The sequence below is a fragment of the Peromyscus eremicus genome, chromosome 3, assembly GCF_949786415.1.
Source record: "Peromyscus eremicus chromosome 3, PerEre_H2_v1, whole genome shotgun sequence".
NCBI lineage: Eukaryota > Metazoa > Chordata > Mammalia > Rodentia > Cricetidae > Peromyscus > Peromyscus eremicus.
The window spans coordinates 8,717,069-8,739,664 of NC_081418.1; the positions used below are offsets into that span (position 1 = coordinate 8,717,069).

At 38.8% G+C, this 22,596-nt stretch overlaps 1 protein-coding gene across 1 annotated transcript in view; it reads right to left on the reverse strand.

Moving 5' to 3' along the window:
- Sema3e (semaphorin 3E) overlaps positions 1-21,622 on the reverse strand; it is a 246,612-nt gene extending 224,990 nt beyond the window's left edge. Inside the window, exon 1 of the mRNA XM_059256475.1 lies at positions 21,508-21,622. Within this exon, the coding sequence (XP_059112458.1) occupies positions 21,508-21,622 (115 nt within the window). The remainder of the gene's footprint in view (positions 1-21,507) is intronic.
- Positions 21,623-22,596: the final 974 nt, after the last annotated feature.

Consider the following 22,596-nt stretch of genomic DNA (forward strand, 5'->3'; position numbering starts at 1 on the left):
TTTACATTCCTGTATCATGCTCACTTTGCAAGAGTGATTTTGCATAGCCCTCCTTTGAGAGTGACTGCTTCACATTTCCTATATGAAGGTTAATGTATGCTCTAAGGAGGTTAACTACAGAGCGATAAAACTCACCCCGAAGTATTCTCCATAACCAAGTTCACAGAGTATAAATGGCTTCCATTTCATTTGTGGAATTTTATAATTTGAATATGTTAGTAACTAAGTGATTTTGTGAAAGAGGAAATTGTAAATCACTGACGGCTTTTGAAAAGCTTTCTTTACATACTAGTTCTTGCCAAAGTGCTGATCTGGAATTCAGACAGAGTAAAGTCTGGAATTCACACAAAGTAGTGCCTGAAAAGTACTTGTTCACAATAAAAAAAAAAGTCATATCAACCTAGAGATGATTAAGTATATGGACACGTAATTGTGGGTAATTTTGAAGTAATTTATGAATAGGCTGTTTATCTCCTTGGCTGGAGAAAAGATTCTTTTGTGTAAAATGTGGATACTTCTCTGCATGTTTCTTGTGTCGAATTAAAAGACCAGTTCACCCTGCTCAGCACATTCAATGACTCCATGTGTTTATTGAATTGTTGTTTCTCATAGCTCTTCTGGTAAGTGCTTGTCTGTACTAGTGAATCTAATACTGCCCCTATACCAAGCGAGTCTACTCTAGGGCACTGAACAGGTAAACATGATTGCAATGTAGTACTCGGTTTACAATGTTTGTTGGAGTACAACTTAGGTACAACCAGCACTCGTGGTGTCTACATTAAGTCCAAATGGTGGGAAGGTGTTAATATAGGGCAGAGTGGCCAGGGAGTGTGGAGGGGAAAGAAAGAGGCATTCTGAGGAGTAAAAGCAGAAAATACAGAAGCCTGGAGGCAAGACATGCTTGACAGGTCTCCTGAATGGCTGAGATCAAGATAGTCAGAGTGAGGCTGAAAAAAAGCAGCACAGCAAGTTGGGTGTGGTGGCACATGACATCATCTCAGCTACGTGATATCTGGATACAGGAGGTTTCCTTGGCCTATGAGCTTGAGAACTGCCTGAGCAACAGAATGAGTTGTTCTGTCTAAAAATCAAACCAAATGAAATACTAGGACAGACAAGAAGGAGAGGTGTAAACAGGTCTTAGATCTTCAAAAGCACCATACATTGTGCTTAGTGTGCATTTGTCTAAAAATGTATTATGTATTCCTCCATTAGTGTTATTTTCAGGAATGGAATCAGAATGGTTTGAATTTTTAATAATCACTCTGCTTATAATATGCAGAGTAGACTGGATTGCTGGTAAGAAAGATATAAATCATGAGACAACTTCGATAATGCTCACCTTCCAAAACATTGATGGAACTAGAGAGTTACAAAAGGATTTGAGAGCAATGCAATGGTGAACTGTATGGCTGCCTCACTCTGCATAAGCAGATGGACTGTTGGTGGTAAGGGTTAGTGAGAAAGAGGTGGAGATTAATGAGCCCCAGTCCTTTGGGACGGGGCAAGGTGAGTTAATGCAGGTGCAATTCACTGGGCTTCGAAACAGGAGGCACGGTGACCAGCGTGGAAGACAACACCCGATTTTGAATACACTGACTTTGGAGGCACGGTGACCAGCGTGGAAGACAACACCCGATTTTGCATACACTGACTTTGACCGAGCTAAAGGAAGACAGGCTAGTCTCTGACTCTTCGGCTCAAGTTTAACAATTTTTATGATAAAAATAAAATACTTTTGTAGGTATTCTAATTATAAATATCAATAAAAAGATAGTACAGCTGTGTACTAAGGAGAAAGAAAAAATAAGTCATATGCTGCTTCCAATGGATAAATAAAGTTAAACACTAGATTTATGAAAAATATTCTTTATATGCAATGACTCATTTAAAATATGTGCTATGGATTTGAACAGAGAGTTTTCAAAATAAGAAATTAAAATGGCCAAGAAATACCTGTAAAAGTATTCATAATCCTTAGTAATTACTGAAATACAAATTAGAGCAACTTTGAAATTTCGTATGACCTCAGTCAGAATGGCTAAGATCAAGAAACAACTACAAATGCTGGTGAGGATTCCAGGAACAAAGAGTTCTCATCACTGTTAGCAGGATGGGAGTTAGTGCAGATGTGTAGAAATCAGTGTGGGAAAGTCTCAAAAGCTGAAAGTGGACCTTCTCTACTGCCCAGCCATACACACTGTTCCTCAACATCCTGCTCAGTTCTGTACCTTGCCACTTCCTTCACACCAGCCAGAAAATTCAAACTACCTAAAAGTCTCTCAACAGATGAATGAATAATACAAATGTGGTACACGTACATAATGGAATACTGTTTGAGTATAAAGAAAAAATGTAATCACGAAATTTGCCGGCAAATGGATGGAACTGGAAAGCATAATGTAACCCAGACCCACAAAGGCCAATGCCACACATTCTCTCTCATCTGCAGTTCCTAAATCCTCAACTGTGAATCTACAACAGAGACAGCACAGGAACCAGAAAAGTAGGTCAGGACCATGTGGGAGAAGAAGCCCAAGAGAGAGGATCTTATATTGGTGCTACAAAGGAAAAATTGGGGGGGAGGGGGCTTTAATTAGGAAGGGGGGTTGAGAGTAATATAGACAGGGGGGAGAAAGGAGACATAAGTAACACTAAGGGTATTAGGAAAAGCCATAGGGAATGTTATTTTTATAACTTTATTTAATATATATAAATATATATGCTTGTGAATATACTTTAAGTGGAATTGTGTTACCCAATGTGATAATGTTCCTCCCAATAGCAATAGACTATAAAAAAAAAAAAGTGTCATGCATGAGCAATCTCCCTTATACTTGTTGGTCAGAGGTCCAGGAGACTCCAAACACATCACAGGACATTGCACTGCCTTGATTGCTTCCTAGACTGATGGTAAATCTCTTTCTATTTCTGAAGATGCCATACTTGAACTCAAAACTTGGAGGAACCTAGCTGGAACTGGCCTAAAAGCCCCTACCCTGAGGATTGGATCTCCTAATATTAGAAGGTGATATGCAAGATGCCAAGGGAGCCCTACCCAACTATAAAACCTATGAACTATGACTGGCCCAGCAAGACATCCCCAACAGTGAAGAAAGTAGCTCTCCCATTACCTGCACAGCTTATAGTGGATAAAATGAAGTGATAGAAGAGAAGCTTTTGTTCTCTATCCTGGAAGAGTTTCTGCAGACTCCCATACTGAAAGTAATCCAGATGATGAATGTAATATAATATTTTGCAAGGTAATTTTGCTCACTAACTTTGATATATTTATGGATTATATTATATTATACTACCCACATAAATCAAAACTGACGTATACTAAACATTGACCATTGAATACATTTTGCTCATAAAAGATAGGCATATTGGGGCTGGAGAGATGGCTCAGAGGTTAAGAGCACTAGCTGCTCTTCCAAAGGTCCTGAGTTCAATTCCCAGCAACCACATGGTGGCTCACAACTATCTGTAATGAGATCTGGTGCCCTCTTCTGGCCTGCAGGGATGCGTGCAGGACACTGTATACATAATAAATAAATAAATCTTAAAAAAAAAAAAAAGATAGGCATATTAAAGTGACTTGGTATTGAGGAGACACTTGGATAGAATGTGGAGAAATGGTATTATTCTGAGTTTACACCAGGACATGGCAAAAACATCATGTCACCTAATAATAAGTTTGATGTTGGGAGATAAAGAAACAAGGACATAAGAGTAGTTATACTATAAGAGGAAAATAGAACAACTTAGATGATCCATAGAAATAAAATTGCCTGCATAAACTATAGTATTTTCAGAAAAAAGGAACTATTTCTATACTAAAATAAATGTATGTAATTATTTTTCCATTTCTTTAAATTGATATGACTATCACATTGAAAAAAGTAGAAGGAGTTCCAAAGACCTAATCTTCTCATCAATGCATATAATTTGGAGGGAAGAAATACAGTCAAATAGACTGGAACACGTCTAAGGGCTGCTTACTATTAGTGAGTGTAAAGCAACCCCAACTTCTGAAACAAATGTGAATTACTGCAGATGGGTGGGTCTGTCACATGACACCTTCAAGGACTGGTCAAGTGATCTCTTTTATCACAATGTAGAATTTTGAAACCCTCTCAATAATTTATTAATATAAAAATGACAGTGTGAGAATGAACACATAGTATGTGAAATATGCATTATCATGATGATGTTTGATTATTAATAGTATATTCCTTTGGCATTTCTCCTGTATATTAAAACAAGGAAAGTTACATGCAGAGTGTAGACTAGTAATATAGAAACCCAACATTGGTGAAGCAAATATTATAAGGAAAAAAGAGTCAAAACTACAGGGAAATTTGGTTAGACTAGACATTTTTTAATTCAGAAGAAATGAAGAATACTTTAGACATGTGAAACATCCTCAAGGATGATTTCCTTCAGCTTCCTGTCTGACTTACAAGGAGTTAATGAAAAAACATTTTTTTTCTGAAAAAAATCATATGCCTCTTTTTAAAACACGGGACTTGCTACAAATACCCAGAGAGACTGGCAAATCTACAAAATGACAGCAAATTGAAGTTATGAAATTAAGCGATCACAGCTACTGTGGTATTTTAATTCTGCCATTCTGTTGTGGTGACCATTCCAGATTCTTTTTACATAAAAATTTGTTCAGACATTTTTAAAGTCTCCTGTTTATTTTAGCTATGAAGAAAGATTCTGTGTCTTTTAACTAATTTCAAATTCTTATTTCATTAGATATAATTATATAAATAATTTTACAATATTTACTTAAAAAACAGCAGTGACATTTATTGGTCTTCATGTTCCATAAAAGCCAAAAACATATATGCTATATAATCTAATGAAAAAAATGTCTCAACTCTCTTTCCAAATACTGGTATTTAAATAGAGCCACGATCTGTGTATTTTATATTAGATTTCTAACTTCTAAAGCATTTTTATAACTAGTGCAATGTCATTTCTAACTAGGCTTTCTGAAGATAATAAATGTGGAAACTGATGTTAAGGAGATTAAGGAAAATCTACGATTTGGATGAGGGGATGTCTCCCGGAACCTCGTGTCCTGCCTTGGGTATCATGAGCTGTTACTATGCTGAGGCTCTACACAGCTTGACAAGAGAGGAAGAGGTGTAGCTAGAGTTTTCCTCCTGGCCCACAGTCAGGACAAATCTCTCTCACCTGCCAGTCCCACAGCCGCTCAGACCCAATCAAGTAAACACAGAGACTTATATTGCTTACAAACTGTATGGCCGTGGCAGGCTTCTTGCTAACTGTTCTTATATCTTAAATTAACCCATTTCTATAAATCTATACCTTGCCACGTGGCTCATGGCTTACAGGCATCATCACATGCTGTTTCTCATCGTGGCGGCTGGCAGTGTCTCTGACTCAGCCTTCCACTTCCCAGCTTTATTCTCCTCTTTGTCCCACCTATACTTCCTCCTGCCTGACTACTGGCCAATCAGTGTTTTATTTACTAACCAATCAGAGCAACACATTTGTCATATAGAACATCCCACAGCAAAGAGGGCTTCCTTTAGTGTCAACTAAGAACCACACATATGAAATAAAGAAAAGGGTTGGTTTCACTGAGGCAATGCCAAGCCCTTAGAAGGGCTGACAGCCATCTCAGTTGAAATGAATAGAAAGCATATTTGACAAACATGTGAACCCAAGGGCCTTGATAATAAAGGTCGCTGGTTAAAAGCATGTTCTGTGAGCATGGTAGACATCTCTGGATGAGGAAACCATGGTGTACAAACTTGAAGAGGAACACTGGCCAACAGGAACATGACCAGAGCATGGACAATGTCTTTATAATCTCCACGGAAAGAGAAATATATATTCACCTACAACAGAAGGACACAGCAACTAACTAACTATTTATTGATCTGCGGTGGCTCCTATCCTGGAGGCATTAGATGAAAAAGTTAAGGTGGAGGGAGATGAGGGAAGATGCAGTAAATCAGACTGGAGATTATGTAGACAATTGCTTTTTCTCCACTCGACTATTAAAAGCTACACTGAACAAGTGCTACATGGCAGATGTGTGGCCACCTGACCACTTGTTTAGAAGCCACAAGTGATTCCTAAGAAAGTTGGGCAGTAATCAATGAGTTTCACATATTCAAAAACTTTCTTGATATGAATAAAAGTATAAAAGCTTTCCTAACCCATGCCTTTTTTTTTTCACTTGTGATTTTATTTTATTTTGTATTTTGAGATAGATAAAATGCTAAGTTCACCATGCTGGTTTTAGTTGCCTAAGTACAATTAGGTTTTCAATTCAGCAGCTATTACTCAGCATTCCATCCCTACATAGCTCCTTCCTCCCTCCTTCCCTCACGTCCTCCCTCCTCCCCACCCCTTCCCCACTCTGTTTCCTTCCTATCAAATACCAACGTAGCAATAACTATGTGCCAAGCCCTATTCTGAAGACATTAAAAAGTTCTTCCATTTAATCCTTATCCAACCAATGAAATAAATGCTGTTTATTATGTCTAAAAAAAATCACATCAATAAAATTTTCCTTATTTTATTTGTTTTCTAAATAGTCTTTAAAATAGGGATGAAAACAAAGATTTGTAAAATGCAATAATTTTCCTGACTTGAATGGACAGATATAAAAAAGAAGGGCAGATAAGAGCAATATTTTAGAAAAATATCATTTATATCTGTTCCGTAAAGATCAACAGAAGGAAAGATTATAAAACTGAATGAAATAAAATTAGGAACGGACCCACCCAAATTATTTGGATGCCAGAGGAAGCCAGTCCCAGCTGCTGTTCTTTACTCTGGCTGCCATGCTCTCGGAGAGCAGGACGGAGGAGTACCAGCAAACAAGCTGCGGCCGGAGCAGCTGGGCTTCTGTGTAAAGGAGGAAACAGTCTGCAAGACAAAGGGCGGTTGCAGGGGCTAGCACTGTGAGTGGGAGTCCGGGAGGCAGGCTGTGGGTGGGCTCGGGAGCGAGCTGCACAGTGACCTTACAGCACACCGCCTACTGACAAGCCATTCTCGTGGAGCATACCCAGGAGGCCTTTGCTGGCCAGGGCTTTCCCCACCTATCACAGAGCTAAACCAATAGCAGTTCCTTACTGATCACTATGTGGACATCCAACACCAAAGCAACTCCAAGGTCTGTTCTCATGATCCAGTGGAAATAAATTGACAGTAAAAGGCAAAAAAGCATTCCTAAACCAGAACAACGTGCTGTGGTTATTACATGTTGACTAATACAGAAATGTAGTTGTCTAGCACAGGCAGTTATGTACTCGGAAATAAAACTGCACATAATGAAATCCTAGTATAGTAGTTATTTTACAGCATCTGACACTATAAAGAATTGGATGTGTTTTAAGAAAGTATTCCCTTATTGGCCTAAAGGCATTGGTATAGATTTTCCTATTTTCTTTCTTTCTTTCTTTCTTTCTTTCTTTCTTTCTTTCTTTCTTTCTTTCTTTCTTTCTTTCCTTCCTTCCTTCCTTCCTTCCTTCCTTCCTTCCTTCCTTCTCTCTCTCTCTCTCTCTCTCTCTCTCTCTCTCTCTCTCTCTCTCTCTCTCTCTTCTCTCTTTCTTTTTCTTTTAAGACAGGGTTTATCTGCCTAGCCCTAGCTGTCCTGGAACTTTCTCTGTAGATTAGGACGCACAGAGATGAACCTGCCCTTATCTCCTGAGTGCTAGGATTAAAGGTGTGTGCTACCATACCCGGCTTATTTATTAAGAGTTAGATCAGGCCGGGCGGTGGTGGCGCACGCCTTTAATCCCAGCACTCGGGAGGCAGAGCCAGGCGAATCTCTGTGAGTTCGAGGCCAGCCTGGACTACCAAGTGAGTTCCAGGAAAGGCGCAAAGCTACACAGAGAAACCCTGTCTCGAAAAACCAAAAAAAAAAAAAAAAAAAAAAAGAGTTAGATCATTCTTTCTGCAATCCTAAAATATATCTGACCCCAATTTGAGACTATCCATTGTGCAGTGAGAAAAAAAAAAAAGAAAAGAAAAAACTGGCAAAAAGAAAATCTGTCCAAAGCAATGCCCAACTCATAACCTTTTCCTTCATCTGAGGGATATAATGATAGAGATAAAATTTATTTCTGTTAAATGGAGTTATAATTAACTGAACAATGATATTTCCTTCTTCCTATAGTTCTTTGAATTTTGCTGTAGAAATTTATAAGAAAATTAAAGGATATTAATGTCATAGAAGCTTAAGCACTCATTTCTCATGACTTTAACAAATTAGTATTGACACTGATATTTTAGTGGCTGTTAAATCCATTCCACTATTTCATATCTTTTTTCTTTTCTTTTTTTTCTTTCTGGACATAATACAAGAGAAATAGTTTGGGTTCCCATAGTAGTGAAAACATGCAATGATACAGATAATTAAATATTCTGATAAGCAAAACTTTTAACATTTGATTGTGAAAATCGATTTTGTTTTCTTTTGAATTTACATTTTAAATATTAGTGATGCAGCTCTTCTAAGAATAAGCCATATGATTATTTCACATTCATCCAGACCCTAAGCTGACAGCAGGCTCAATGTTTGGTATTCAGTTTAAGCAATTCTGAGTATGTGGCCTATACTTCTCATCCAGCCAAAACTGTGTATAACATATAAAGTTACAGTACTGAGTTTGAAAAATCTTTTACCTTTCTTTTTTTTTTTACTGTTGTTGCTTATGGATTTTGTGGGTTTGCCTGAGATGAGGAAATACATATATATGTGGATAGATAGATAGATAGATGGATAGATAGATAGTATGTGTATATATACATAAATATGTATGTATACACTATAGTTTCATAGGGGGTGTGTGTGTGTGTGTGTGTGTGTGTGTGTGTGTGTGTTTTCTCACTATATAGCCCTGGTTGGCCTGGAACTGGCTATGTATGTAGACCAGGAAGGATCTCAAACTGACAGAGATCCACATGCTTCTGCCTCCTGAGTGCCGGCATTATAAAGACACCACTCCTCACCTAAATATAATTTTTGTCTTGCTTGAATTGTAGAAGGGGTGTTAGGAGATAACTCAGTCAGTAAGGAGCTTGCTCTTTGAGGTCAAGAACCTGAGCATAATCACCAGAATTTACCAGGTGTGGTGTGTGGATTGGTAACACCTGTGCGGAGAAGCCCGGGACAGGAAGGTCATTGCAATCCACCAGGCTGTCATTGTAGACATATGCAAGCTCCAGGCAAATGACAGCCCCTGTCTCAGAAATGAGGAAGGTGGCTCCTGAGGACACAAGCAAGGATGACCTCTGGCCTCCCTGTCGCACGTGTGTACTCACACGAGCACCAGTCCACACATTCACCCACAGGATCGGACAGTTCTCTCCAGGACATCCCGCCACACACAAACAGTTTAGAAATGAAATGATCCTGTCATCTAATTATTTGTTTTAAAATCTTTATTCTGGTTTCTCAAACTAATCAAATAATTCTATGTTTATTCTTTATACGATGGTAAAAATGAATACTTTTTCTTCATTGTTTGTATCCATTACTTTCCATCTGTATTGAAGTATATTGTACTTATCAATCTGATAACAAAATGAAAAAGAAAAGATTATGGGTAACAAAATGCATTCTCAGTTGACTTTGATGAATTAAGTACAATTTTATTTAATGGCATATTATTTTATACAATCTTAGAAAATTTTGTCTAAGTTCTAAAATATAGATCAGAAATAAGTTACATTTCCCAGCTATTAGCTGGTAAAAAAAACAGTACACTGATCAACCATAATCATTACTTTTCCTTCTCATTATCTTATTTCTTAACAGCCAGATATTTAGAATGATAAGTCAAAGACAGCTTGATCCAATAACTTCTCACATGGACAAACTGATAAAAAAAAAAAAAAAAAAAAGGCTTTGCTCTGGTCCATGAAGGCCACGGCTTCCAAACCAGAGTGCTGGACCAGTTGTTGTCCTTTCACAGCACCTTCTCTGGTGCAGAGGTCACCGTGGCCGTTTATGGCTTCCGTGTGTCTGTTGCTTCAGGAGTTATCAGTGGGGAAATCAACAGGATGTTGCATTGGAATCGGCAGCCCAAGACGGGATGACGTAACTGCTGTAACCAGGTGTCTAGCCCGCATGTGCTCAGACCCCTTCTGTGGAAACTTCGAACTCCAGTGCATCCTGGATTGTTTTAAAGTGCTTTGGGTTCCTGTCCAGCACTTTCAAAATGGAGAAGCTGAAGGCATCGAGACCTTCTGAAGAAGCAGTAAAAAATAAATGCTCTTTCCTTCCTGTTTTTGGTGTTGTCCTTACCCAATTGCTTCATTTTCCTCGATGTCTGTTAGGAACATATTTATAAGTGGCCTCCAGCCAAAATTTAAATAGGTAATACTAATGTCATTATGTAGAGAAAATATATTATAGACATTAAAATAAGTAACAAATTATATTATGTAACTAACATTCATTAGGGTCAAAATAAGCAATAAATACTGTAACTGCTACAAAAAATTTCAGAATCTGTACAGGCAAGATTGCTCCAGGATAAAGTGGTGAATGTTAATGACCTGAGTTAGATTCCCAGAGCCACATTATAGAAGGAGAAAATTGGGCCCAAAAGCTGTCCTCCATTCTCCACACACAGGTCATGGCACATAAGCCCACACACATACACAAATAAATAAATATAACAAAAGACGTTTTTAATTTCCAAATCTATTTGAATTTTCAGTAATTATATATCATTCATACTAAATAAATGACAAGTCCTCAAATTAACACAGGAATTGGGGGGTGGATAACTGAGCAAAAGACATGTGTGATACTATTGTTTACAGTAAGCTTACCAAGTAGAAAATGGTTAAGTAGAGATCTAGTAGAGTGTATCTCTGACAGGATCATTGAATAGAATTGGAGGACTGTGGGCGCACAGCAGGATGGTCGAAGGTAGAGGTCTAGTAGAGTGTTTCTCTGACAGGATCATTGAATAGAAGGGGAGAGCGGAGGGCGCACAGCAGGAGGGCCGAAGGTAGAGAAAAGATACAGATGACTGGCTCATGGCTTCTGCCTCACCACCCACTAGTCATTCAGACTAATCAAGTTCTAGTTCCCCTTTCCATCAAAACTTTATACTTCCTTAGACCTTATCCCAACATCTAGTACATAAAAATGCCTTGCTTTATCATGGTAAGCCTCTTTACAAATACATCTTGGGAGCTCTCTTTCTCTCTTTTTCTTTGTGTGTGTGTGTGTGTGTGTGTGTGTGTGTGTGAGAGAGAGAGAGAGAGAGAGAGAGAGAGAGAGAGAGAGAGAGAGAGAGAGAGAGAGATTGGAGAGAGGAGAGAAAGAACTTTATCTTAGAATAACTTTAGATTCAAGGTTCATAGGAAGATTGTGAAGTTAATACAGAAGGTTCCCATATCCCTAGACCCAGTATTCCATTTTTTTTTTTTTTTTTTTTTTTTTAGTTTTTTGAGACAGGGTTTCTCTGTGTAGTTTGGTGCCTGTCCTGGAGCTCGCTCTGTAGACCAGGCTGGCCTCAAACTCACAGAGATCCGCCTGTCTCTGCCTTCCCAGTGCTGGGATTAAAGGCGTGCACCACTGGCGCCCAGCCAGTTTTCCATTTATTAACAGTTTACCTAATGGTAACATTATCACAGCTAATAAACCAACATTGATGCATAATTATGAACTAAAATTTGTACTGATTTAGATTTTCTTAGTTTTTACCTGATGAACCTTGCTACTCCCAAAATTCCATTCAGAATATCATTTATATTTATAAAACTGTTTTCTTGCATTCTAAAATCCTAGCTTCATGCTCACTCTCTAAACATTGATAAAGCTCAACAAATATTCAAAGAATAAGACATTGTTGAATGATCCCATCTTTTTGAAAAGCTAAAAACTTCTAAATTCCCAAGGTGGGAGATAAGATTCAGCGCACAGGAATTAAACAGTAATGACATCATTCTGTCCATTGATCCAGGGAAAATTCCCTATGTGAGATGTACATGTTCTGGAATTTCACAGAATGCTTCTCCACAATTGACCAAACTTCTGAACTTAATGCAGAAATGTATGTCCAATTTACAACATCATTAATGAATAAAACATATATAAATGCTAAATTGCAATCAATAAGTGCATACACACCACGTTCAATTAAAACTAATCAGGGAATGGTACCATAGTTCGACTTCTATACCATGTTATCCAGACCAATCCTATAATTTGGACCTTAAGATACTGTATTTAGCAGTAGCTCTAGATCAAGCTGGCCTTTATTTGACCATACTGTAGAAGCCAACTAAACATGCTTCCATTTGAAATTCAGTAGATAGTAAACACCCAGTCCATAACTACAGGCTTTAGACATGACTTGAGTAAGTCATTTTATTCCCTACACAATGGCACCACAAAAAATTCTCCCATGACTTCAAGGAACTTAAAGACAGTTCTATATACTAAGGAACAGTATAAACGTCACAATATCAAGTTATATGTCTAGGTTGTGGTACATTTTTCTGTAGCAATCACTTGGGACAGAATAGCTTCATTAGCTTCTTTTTAACCCCGAGAAAGTGAGTCTCAGAGTTCAGTGGCTCACAAGAATCATGAAGTAAAAATAAGATACACTGTGGACCCAAATCCAAAAATTTAAAAATTGTTCATCTGTACACTTTCCACTACAGCATACGGCTCCCCAAGTGCGGCATTTTTAAAGAATCTGGAGAAATCAGACGCACAGGGGGGTCTATCAGAAGAAAGGAATCTATGCTTTTGTGGAATTGGAAGGGGCCTGAGACAGCACGTGGTCCACAGTAAACTTTTCACTCAGGAAACAAGCAATCAGGAGCAGTAAATAGCTGCAAGTGATGTTGTGAATGCATTTTCTTTGGCCTTTTGATCTACAGTATGTTTTGAGCTCAGAATTTAAAGCCCACTTCAGTCCCCTCATTTCCAGGAGAGGATGGGTCAGGAGAGGAGGAGTCGGCGTCCCCAGCTGAGTGCTATTCTCTCCCTCTTTTATCCTCATTCTCTTTACTGCTGTTCTATCTGGCTGTGGAGCAATGGCCACTAGAAATCACCAGTGGAACTTATTCTTAGAGATTTCGTGACCCCACAGTAACCTATAAATAAAAACCTCTTTTTATTCTGGCTTTCCCAAGCTAAAGCTCAAAACACTGAGAGCATACAAGTCAGGAGGTTTGCATTGATAATTGTCTTTCTTTTTCTTTTTCTCAAGTTTAGCTACAGATTATATCAATTAACAGGTTCGGCTCCCCCATGCTCCCACTGCCAAAGTCTCATGGTACCTTTGAGTTACCAGCCTGAAAAAAACAGGCTAGAGAAAAGAGATTAGATTTCTGGTTGTTCCGTGAGCTATTCATCTAAGATTTCATTATAGGATGAGTTTCAATGAATTTTGAGTACCTAATAATTGTAATTTTTTTCTAATCTAAAGATCTTGCTTTCTGATCATCAAATTAGATAACAAAAATAAAATGAAGTTTGGAGGTAAACTGAGGATGAATGAATACATTTCATTCACTACAAGTTGTTTGCTTTTCATCTTTTGGCCTGAAGTGAGGAAAAGATAAGGAGAGATGGGAGAGAGATGGTACGAACTGCACATTGAGTAGCACCGGACCCAAGTAACAAAAAAAAGAGGAAGCCTGTGATTACCCAAGAAATGGCATGTGCATGCAAAGTAGTGTTTTAAAAATGGAAGATTACACATAGATGGGAAAGTGAGTGATGCCTCCAAGGGACTTCCTGAAGCCCTGCTGCTTCACTCACCAAGGAGAAAAGCGTTGAATACCCAGGCCAGGCTAAGCCCTTCTTCTAAAGTGGGCTTTACTGAAGGAGCCATAAACAGTTGCTAAGGATGCCTTAGTCTCTTTGGAACCTTTCACAAGCCAGCCCATCACACTCCCCTTTGGAAATCACAGTGTCCAAGATGTTTAGCTTTGCTCCTATGGCAATGGGCACTTACTGAAGTCCAACTAAGTGTTGGGGGTCAGTCCTATCCCAGCCATCTTACCTTGTTTGTCCCGAGAAAGGCAGAGCAGAAGGTTCTTTCACTTTCAAAGCAAACAACACATGCTGAGCTGATAGCCGCCTACCGGACACTGTTTAGACTAACATTGCTCAGTGTGGTCTGGCTTTTGTAATATCAGCCCTATTGTGCTTTACAATGTTGAGCCTACAATTACCTTTGTTAAGTAGGCATTTTGAGGATTTGATCAGTTGCCTTCAAGGTGCCAATGATAAAGTTGCAACTTCTTTTAAATTATTAACAAAGAAATTCTGCCGTGGCTTCTAAATACAAGATACACCAGCACCCCATAGTATTTGTGGTCATCTACAGCAATCAGAACTGGCTTTAATGAAAAATCTTTGGCTTTTAGTGAAAACCTGTGACAAGCAGCGTCTCTTAATTTAAATTAGAAGCTAAGAGTTTGCTCACGATTACTTTTACAATTAAAAAGGAAAAGCAGCATAGATGATACTCTCTGTCTTCTGGTTCACTGAGTCACTTTTGAAATGCTTCCTAAGGGTAGCGTATTGGGCTCCATCAATTTCTGTCTTCACTGGTCCTTCACAATCTGCAAATTAAATGCTACACTGCTTTAAAACTGAGAAGACTCGTGCTCACAAAACGTAAGTTATTTGCTCAAGCCATGCAACCAGAAGCTAGGTTTAAATTAGACATGCTTCATCAAAAACTAGGGGGATTGAGGCCATCAAAATCAGAATGGAAGAACGTTTTTTAGTGTCTCGGCCTTAAGCATGTGTTCTGTTTACCATTCCTGCACTGCTAAGCCCCTGGGCAAAGAGCATTGATGGCTGAAAATTTAGTTACCAAGGATCGATGTGGAAATTCATTTTTCTGTTTTAAAAACTTCAAGCAGTGGGCCGGGAGTGGTGGCAAGAGCCTTTAATCCCAGCACTCAGGAGGCAGAGGCAGGCACATCTGAGTTTGAGGCTAGCCTGGGTTACATAATGAGCTCCAGGACAGCTGGGAAGCTAGATGTTCCAGTACTACACAGTGAAACCCTGTCTCAAAAAACAAAGGAAAAAAAAAAAAAAAAACTTCTGGTAAATCAGTGATTTTCTCTTGTATTTTTTTATAGGCCATTGAAAGGCAAGATTACCAGGTCAGAGAATAATGATATAGGTGTAAACACTATGATCTACACGACAGAATTCCAATAGGCAGAGCTGGTTTTGAGTCATCAATTGCCTTGACCACCCCAGGCTTACAGGAAGGCAAGTTATCAGTCCGGAAGAGACTTCTTAAAATCATTAGTCATGAAAAAAAATGCTCCCTCAACAGCAGAAACTATAACCTTTGGTTTACATGTGGCATTGACATTTTTTCATTATAAATTTAGAATATCTCATCTAAAAATGTATTGTCATTATCATCTTTGTGATGTATACAGAGAACAATGTTTGCTCATGTCTAAGGAATATCTTAAAGACTTTGCTATTTTTCTTATGTTTCAAATCCTGCACTATGGAAACCATTATTTAATATAACCAACCATTTTCTTATATAATTTATTGAGTATTCTGAAGCATCAGGTGTGAACTAGCAACACCAGTATCGGAACTGAAAAGGTAATCTAAATCTTCACTATGCACCCTTAGAAAATATTCTGGGTGATTTCACTTCAGCATTGTTTTGCTCTGAACTGTAAAATCGAATGGATAGAGGGAGCCACTTCACCACTGCAGTGACAGTGTCTGAAGGGGTGTGCATGCATGCAACATGCACTTCTGGATTCCTGCTGACCAGATTCCTCTACTAAACCACAGGACAGTTTAAGATAAAGGAGCAAATTTTACACACTCTCCTATTAAGAAACCTGTGATGAACCCTTTAGATATCATTAAGGAAACACAACTGACTCAACAGCTTGTTAACAATTTCTCCCAGTAACAATTAATTTAATTACTTAGTGGTTTATTATGTGAACACAGAACTGAAGCATGGAATTGAGAAGTGATGTCATCTCAGGGAGAGAAGAAGAAACAGAAAGATCCTTCTATGAAATACGCTGAGGCTAAATGACAGATACAGCATGACTAGTGAGACAACAATATGGCAAAATCAAGGTTTAAAAGAATACTTCATTATGATATCCTAATTCTTATTGTATGTATTTATTAATCAAGACCAGGTATAGATCATGTTTTACATACAGAAAATTGCCCTCACAAGGATTTTAAGATGGTGTGAACACATAAATTAACGTCTAGTTCATTTATAAACTCCTTTTATGGCTTTTTCTAACCCTGACCCTCATGACCCTTAAAGTCTATAAGAAGGAATAGCTGTTTTTCTACTGTGATCTTCAACATCTATGTAAGAACTGAATGATTCATAGAATGACTGACACTTTTGTATATAAGATGTACTGATATGATATCCATGTAGTATCCAATCAATATAAAAATAAAAGCTCAATAAATAACACTCTTACATAGACTTACTCTACAGAAAGCGTTTTTTGTGTAAGCCCAACTCAACAAAACATCTAATTCTTCACATTTTGTTCCATGTTTATTTCTTAACATAAACTGTTGGTTACTAAAGTCATCCCTTCATTCTCACCAACACTCCCTGATAGTCTGGCATGTAGGTTAATGTTTACTCCGAAGTTCTATTTAACTACTGTGATTATGAATCATGCCTTATGACCAGTTTTTATTTATTAACACCCAGAGATGTGTGACTAATATCACCACTGATAATGCTTAGTTACTGGCTGAAACCAAAACTTTGAGCTGGGTCAGAAAATAGCAGCTTCATTACTGCCTTGTTTCATTTCATTTAATTTTTTATTTACTCAGGATAGAAAATAAACATCACTCTCCAGGACAGTCATGCAAAGTTTTTCTTACATTGTATTTTAGTGTCCTGGTTTTATAAATATAAAAAAAAGATGTGAGAGGTAAATTACTGTAGCAATCAGAGCAAATATTGGCCATGAAAAGTTGACAATGAAGATGGAGTAGTGGTCCTCTAAGTTGGCATAACTAAGGGACAAAGGTGTGGAAGGGGGCACTTAGAATGAGTGGTTCATGAGGATCAGTCATAACATTTTTATATTACTTGAGACCAAATTCTTCCTTATATGGCAGCAAAGTTTTAACACTTGTCCATATCTAAGTTCCTTCCATTCCCAAGGGTTATTTCCCTTAGAACATGCTGCCTTCCAAAATAACCAATACAGTAGTTTTTAAGAACTATTAATAATATACACAGTTTTAGATTACAAAGTACATTCACAAGTATTGTAGTGACAGTGGGTCCTCTCTACCCCTCAGAGAAATATTCGAGAAAGGCACCGCAGCAACCAGTATCTTCCACACTGATGCACAAATTGCCATTATGAGCAAGAGTAGGACATAGAATGGATACTACTGATGTCAAATCCTGAGCTCTCTGAACTATGACAGATCTGTGTGTAAATAGTTAGAATGCCTAAATGCTTAATGCTGCTTAACACTTTCTAGGGCAAAGTTTATGTGTACGGGTATCTCCTCAAAGTCTTCATTTATAATGTCAACATATCCTGACTTAACTGCCTCTTCTCCAAACATCCTAGGAGAACATTGTTTTGCTGTGTCTTCAGTGACCCTCCTTCCTCCTGGGGACTTTGAACTCCTATCTTCCAGACTCCCTGATTGACTGTCCTTGATTGGATGCTCAGTTGATGGGGCCTTTCTACAGTTACTATGATTGCTTCTTTGCTAATTTGTTTTTTGTTTTTTCCTTCTCTCAACTCCATTATCGAGAAGGTTATTTTTATCTTCCCAGTAACCTCATTAATGCAGGATGGTGACAGATAAGGAAAGAACAGACACCAACGTGGAACATCTCAGTTCTTCAGGACTCCTCCTCATTCTTCTCATTTGTTATCACAAACACTGTTTTTAAGAAAACCCTTTGAACAGAAAGTTCGTTCTTTATTAATCTCTTCAACATCATCCTCATTAGCTCAAATAAACACCTAAATGCACATGGTGCATGAAGACTCTTCAGCTTTCAAATTTTTGCCTTATATAGTCAACCTCAACTCACCTCAAATCCTGACTGAAAATTCCTTCAGGCTGAGATAGCATCTTGCCACCTTTTCGTTTTGTTTTGTTTTTCAAGACAGGATTTCCGGGTAGCACTGGCTGTCCTGGAATTCACTGTAGACCAGGCTGGCTTCGAACTCAGAGATGCGACTGCTTCTGCCTCCCAAGTGGTGGCATGTGCCACCACCTCCCAGCTGTGTTTTCATTTGTTAATTAAACTTATTTGTTCTTATAAAATTTATCAAGAGATACGTGTATTTTCTGAATAGGAGTTGCCTTGTCTTTTCATGTCCTCTACTTGCCCCCAATTGACACATTTTCTGAATAATAAGATGTGATGAGATAGTAATAAGATCAAAGGAATGAATACCTTCCCATCACAGGTGAAGAATGCTTGGAAATAAGCTAGAAGGTGCTCTCTATCCCACGCTTCCTTTCTACTTAGTAGCTGTACTTTTTCCTTAGTAGTAGAAAGGTCTGTTTAAGAACAGGCCATTTCCGGAAGTAGAGAATAACAGAAGGGATTGGTGGGTCTCTGGATATTTTTTCTGGACATACTTTTATATAAATTAACTCAAGCTTTGTATATGTCCTTCTTCTCAGAAAAAGGGTTTTTTTTCCTTTGATCTTGGAAGTGGAGGTTATAAGAAAAATGACTGCCCTTCTCCCACATGACATAGACCACTGCCAGGAGAAGAATGATGGATGAACACCACAGGCCACCTCTAGGGAGCTGACAGTGTTACCCTGTGGGGCCAGGCAGTAACACAGAGGTGCTGTGTCACATACACTCATATATCTTACTTGGAAAGACTGACCATCCATTGGGAATAGTAATTGCTTAAATCCTCTTGCTACTGAAAAACCAACATTACTGTCACCATTCAATACTTCAGAAGATTAACCTGCAATGCACTCTTCCTAATATTTGAAGACTCTTCAAACATCTACTGAATTCCAGAGTGTGAAGGAGGAAATGGTTCATGTTGTGTTGGCTGAACTGGATGTCTCTGCTCTGACATTCTCTGCTTTTCCTGTCACTGAGGCACCTGTGGTACAACAAGCATTTGCTGCTTCAGGTTGTCTCTCTAGTGTGATTTCATAACTGGATTTCCTAACTAAATTGCACAAGTAAGAACATTTTATTTGCAGACATCTCTACATTGTCTTTGTATAAAATCATCATCATGAAAGTGTCTGTTTAGCTAGTCTCAATAAAAGGTGAAGAAATGCCAAAGAGAAATCGTGTGACAGTTTTCAGTCTAGTACATACAAATACTTGCAGATCCTCTCGACAACATATGACATAGCTCATAAAATCAGTGACAATCATTTCTCTGATTAAGAGAGACATCTTGAAGACGAGCTTGATAAAAATAAAAAAATGAGATCGACTCTGCCATGTAATTTTGGTACACTGACCAAATTATAAGCTCTCCTGTTCAAAATCAAATGAAACAGTTTGGAAAACGTACTGATGTTGAGCTATCAAAAGCCAAGTATTGCGAGGTATTAAGGTTAATAGAAGGCATAACAGAATAGCAGCGTGTTAAGACTGACAGCTTATCCACTTTTTTTTTCTATATATTTTTATTCAGTTATCCACCACAGAAAAGAAAAAAGGAAAACTATGGCAGAGTTGAAATTAGAAGGAAAAAACTAGCTTTAAATCCTCTTCTGTGACTCATGTGTCCTTTTACCTGCATTCCAACCTTCTTCATCACCTAATATCACCCTTCCTTGGTCTGCTTTCTAAATGTTACCCTACACCTACAGTTAGTTACACGTCACACAGTACACATGACAGGCAGCTAGGAGCCACATATCAGGGAGAATATACAGTGTTTTTCTGCCTGTTTGGGTCACCTCACTTAACAGTATGCTTTCCGAATCCATTCATTTTCCTGCAAATTTTGTGATTTTATTTTTTTCATAAAACCGGTATGAAAAACAGTAGGATTCATATATTTTACCAACAATGCACACTCAGAAAAAGAAATTAGGAAAAAATAATTCATTAACAACAGCTCCAAGATAAACACCCCTTGTAAGAAACAGAATCAATTTATTTATCTCTGGCATTCTCATTTTTCCATATTCTATTCCATCCATTTTGCACCTTGATATATTTGGTTATAACTTCTTATAGAGACTTAGATACCTATCATGTTGTATCGTCCTAAATCAAAAAGCATGTGCTAATGCAGGACACCACATTTTAAATACTTTTTGGTACTGATTGCATAATTTAACAAGACAATTATTTAAATCAAGAAGATATCCATAATTTTAAGTATTAAGATGAGGAATTTTTACAATCACTATACATATCCTACTGTCCAATAAGAAGACAAAAAGAGCAATTATGTCATATAAAACTCAGACTTTTGTGCTTCCGGCTTCTACCTTGTACCCAAAAGTACAGGTTCTGTTCTTTCTGTAGTAAAAGACAACTTAAGCTTACTCAGTTGAAAAAAAAAATGACTCTTATGTAATCCTTATTATTGCATCTGTTCTCTGTCTTAACTGGTGGTGGTTATGAATACTTCATTCCCAATAATTTATTCCAAATTCCTTTTAAGTCAACAAAATCACTTCCTCTCAAAACAGGTTTTGTTCCTTGTTTATTTGATTGATTTTGACTGGTCCTGATGCAAAACCTATCATCTTTTGATCATTTATTTATGAATATGATATAGCTCTGTAAGACCTAAGTGCAGAATAAAATAAACACTCTGCTAGACTTTCAGTAAAAATAGGATTAATGCACATTTAAAAGAAACAGCTAGTGCATACTAATATATAATCAATCACTATAAGTCAATTTACCATGATTGCCAAAAAAACTGCTTTATTTTGCCACACATTAAAATATTCTAATAACCAACTCAGTGTGAAGGCTAATTTGTATTAGTTGTTAGTGATTTTAATTACACAGGATGGTATCATTTTTTTCCCTCGGGAATTTTCTCCTCCTCTCAATCTCATAATAAAGAAAACAAACAAAATACTCAACAACAACAACAAAAGTGAACCTCTATTTTTAAAGCCTGTCCCACATACCTCCCATAATGCAAGTGGTGGTATTTCAATACCTACTGCTCACTTGGCGGATTTAGCCTTTCCAGCTATTAGCAACTGCGCCCCACCTTCTCAGTTCAGCACAGTGGCGAGTGAACTTCTCAAGAATAATATCTGATATTTCTAGGGCAAAAATAACACCTCCAAATTGGCATAATATTTAACACTTTTTCCAGATGAGGTAAGATATGTTAACTCGAGGTGCTTATGATCCTGGGTGAGTTTTGCGATATGTTTCAGGTGCACTTTGGAGGTCTTGGAAGATCATGGACCTGTGTTAAGTGACTTCCCATTTGGGCATTTTCCTAACAAAAGGATACGAAAAGGTAACCTACCTTTATGTGACAGGCGTAGCCTGGGGTAGGCGGGGTCCGCGGTGTGACCTGGGGTCCAAAGCTCCAGCAGGTGACCCCAGAGCAGCAAGGTGAGGATGCGTCCGGCGGGTGCCATGGTGCGTGCTGGCTCTCCCGTAGCCCCAGCAGCCACACTTTAAGGCAGGATTGAGTTCTAGTTAGGACTTCCCTCCAGGGCCAACTGCGGGCGACAGGCTTTGTCACAAACAGAAGGGGCTGTCATCAGAAAACACCATCCCCAAGTGCCATTTGCCGGGCAATCTTTGGATCCGCAAAGCCTTTCTTTTCCTCGGGACCGGTGGTTCAGAAGCGCGGAGCAAGAGAGCATTCCAAGGAGCGCGTCTGGTGAGCCAGTCCCGGCTGGAGCTGTCGCCGTCACCCAGCCGCGGGCGTGAGGAGGAGGCTGTGGCTGCCTTCAGTCTCCCCGCCAGCTATTCATTGAGAAAACAGCCGGAGCAGACCAGCAGCCTCCCCCGGCTCTTCCCCCAGCCTCCCCCAAGCCTCCCAGAAGTCAGCCTCCTGCACCGACTTGCCGAGCAGCTAGTTCTTATTCGCCTCTCCCCTCGCTAATTAAAAGCAAGAAGTGCCACTTGCGCCAGGAGCGCGGGATCCACCCAGCGGGGATGCCGCCTGTCAGCGCGCTGTTTACAGGAAAGTTCAGGCAGGGTTGAGCCCGCGCGCGTTTCTAGGAAGTGTCTCCAGCCCACGTGCCCCGCTGCATCTCCGCGGCCGTGACGCGCCCGCCGGGCTCGGAGACAGGTCCTCACCCTGACGGGGCGTGGCCAGAAAACCTGCATAATACCCTGATTATTTAAGAATGTGAAAGGCTGGGACGTGGCCTGGGGAAGGACTTTTAAATGCTCCCTCGCCAAGAGTGGTCCTTGAACACATCCACTTTTTAAATCCTCTGCCACCATCCAGTAGCCAAATTAATTTGTTCACTCTTTCCACAGACTCTGGTTCACAATTCAAGCTTTCTGTATTGCTTCCATCTTACAAATGTTACTTTTGACTCTTTTGAGGATTTTTTTTTCAAGAGCCTGGGGGGTCAAGGGGAGGGTGTCATTTCCT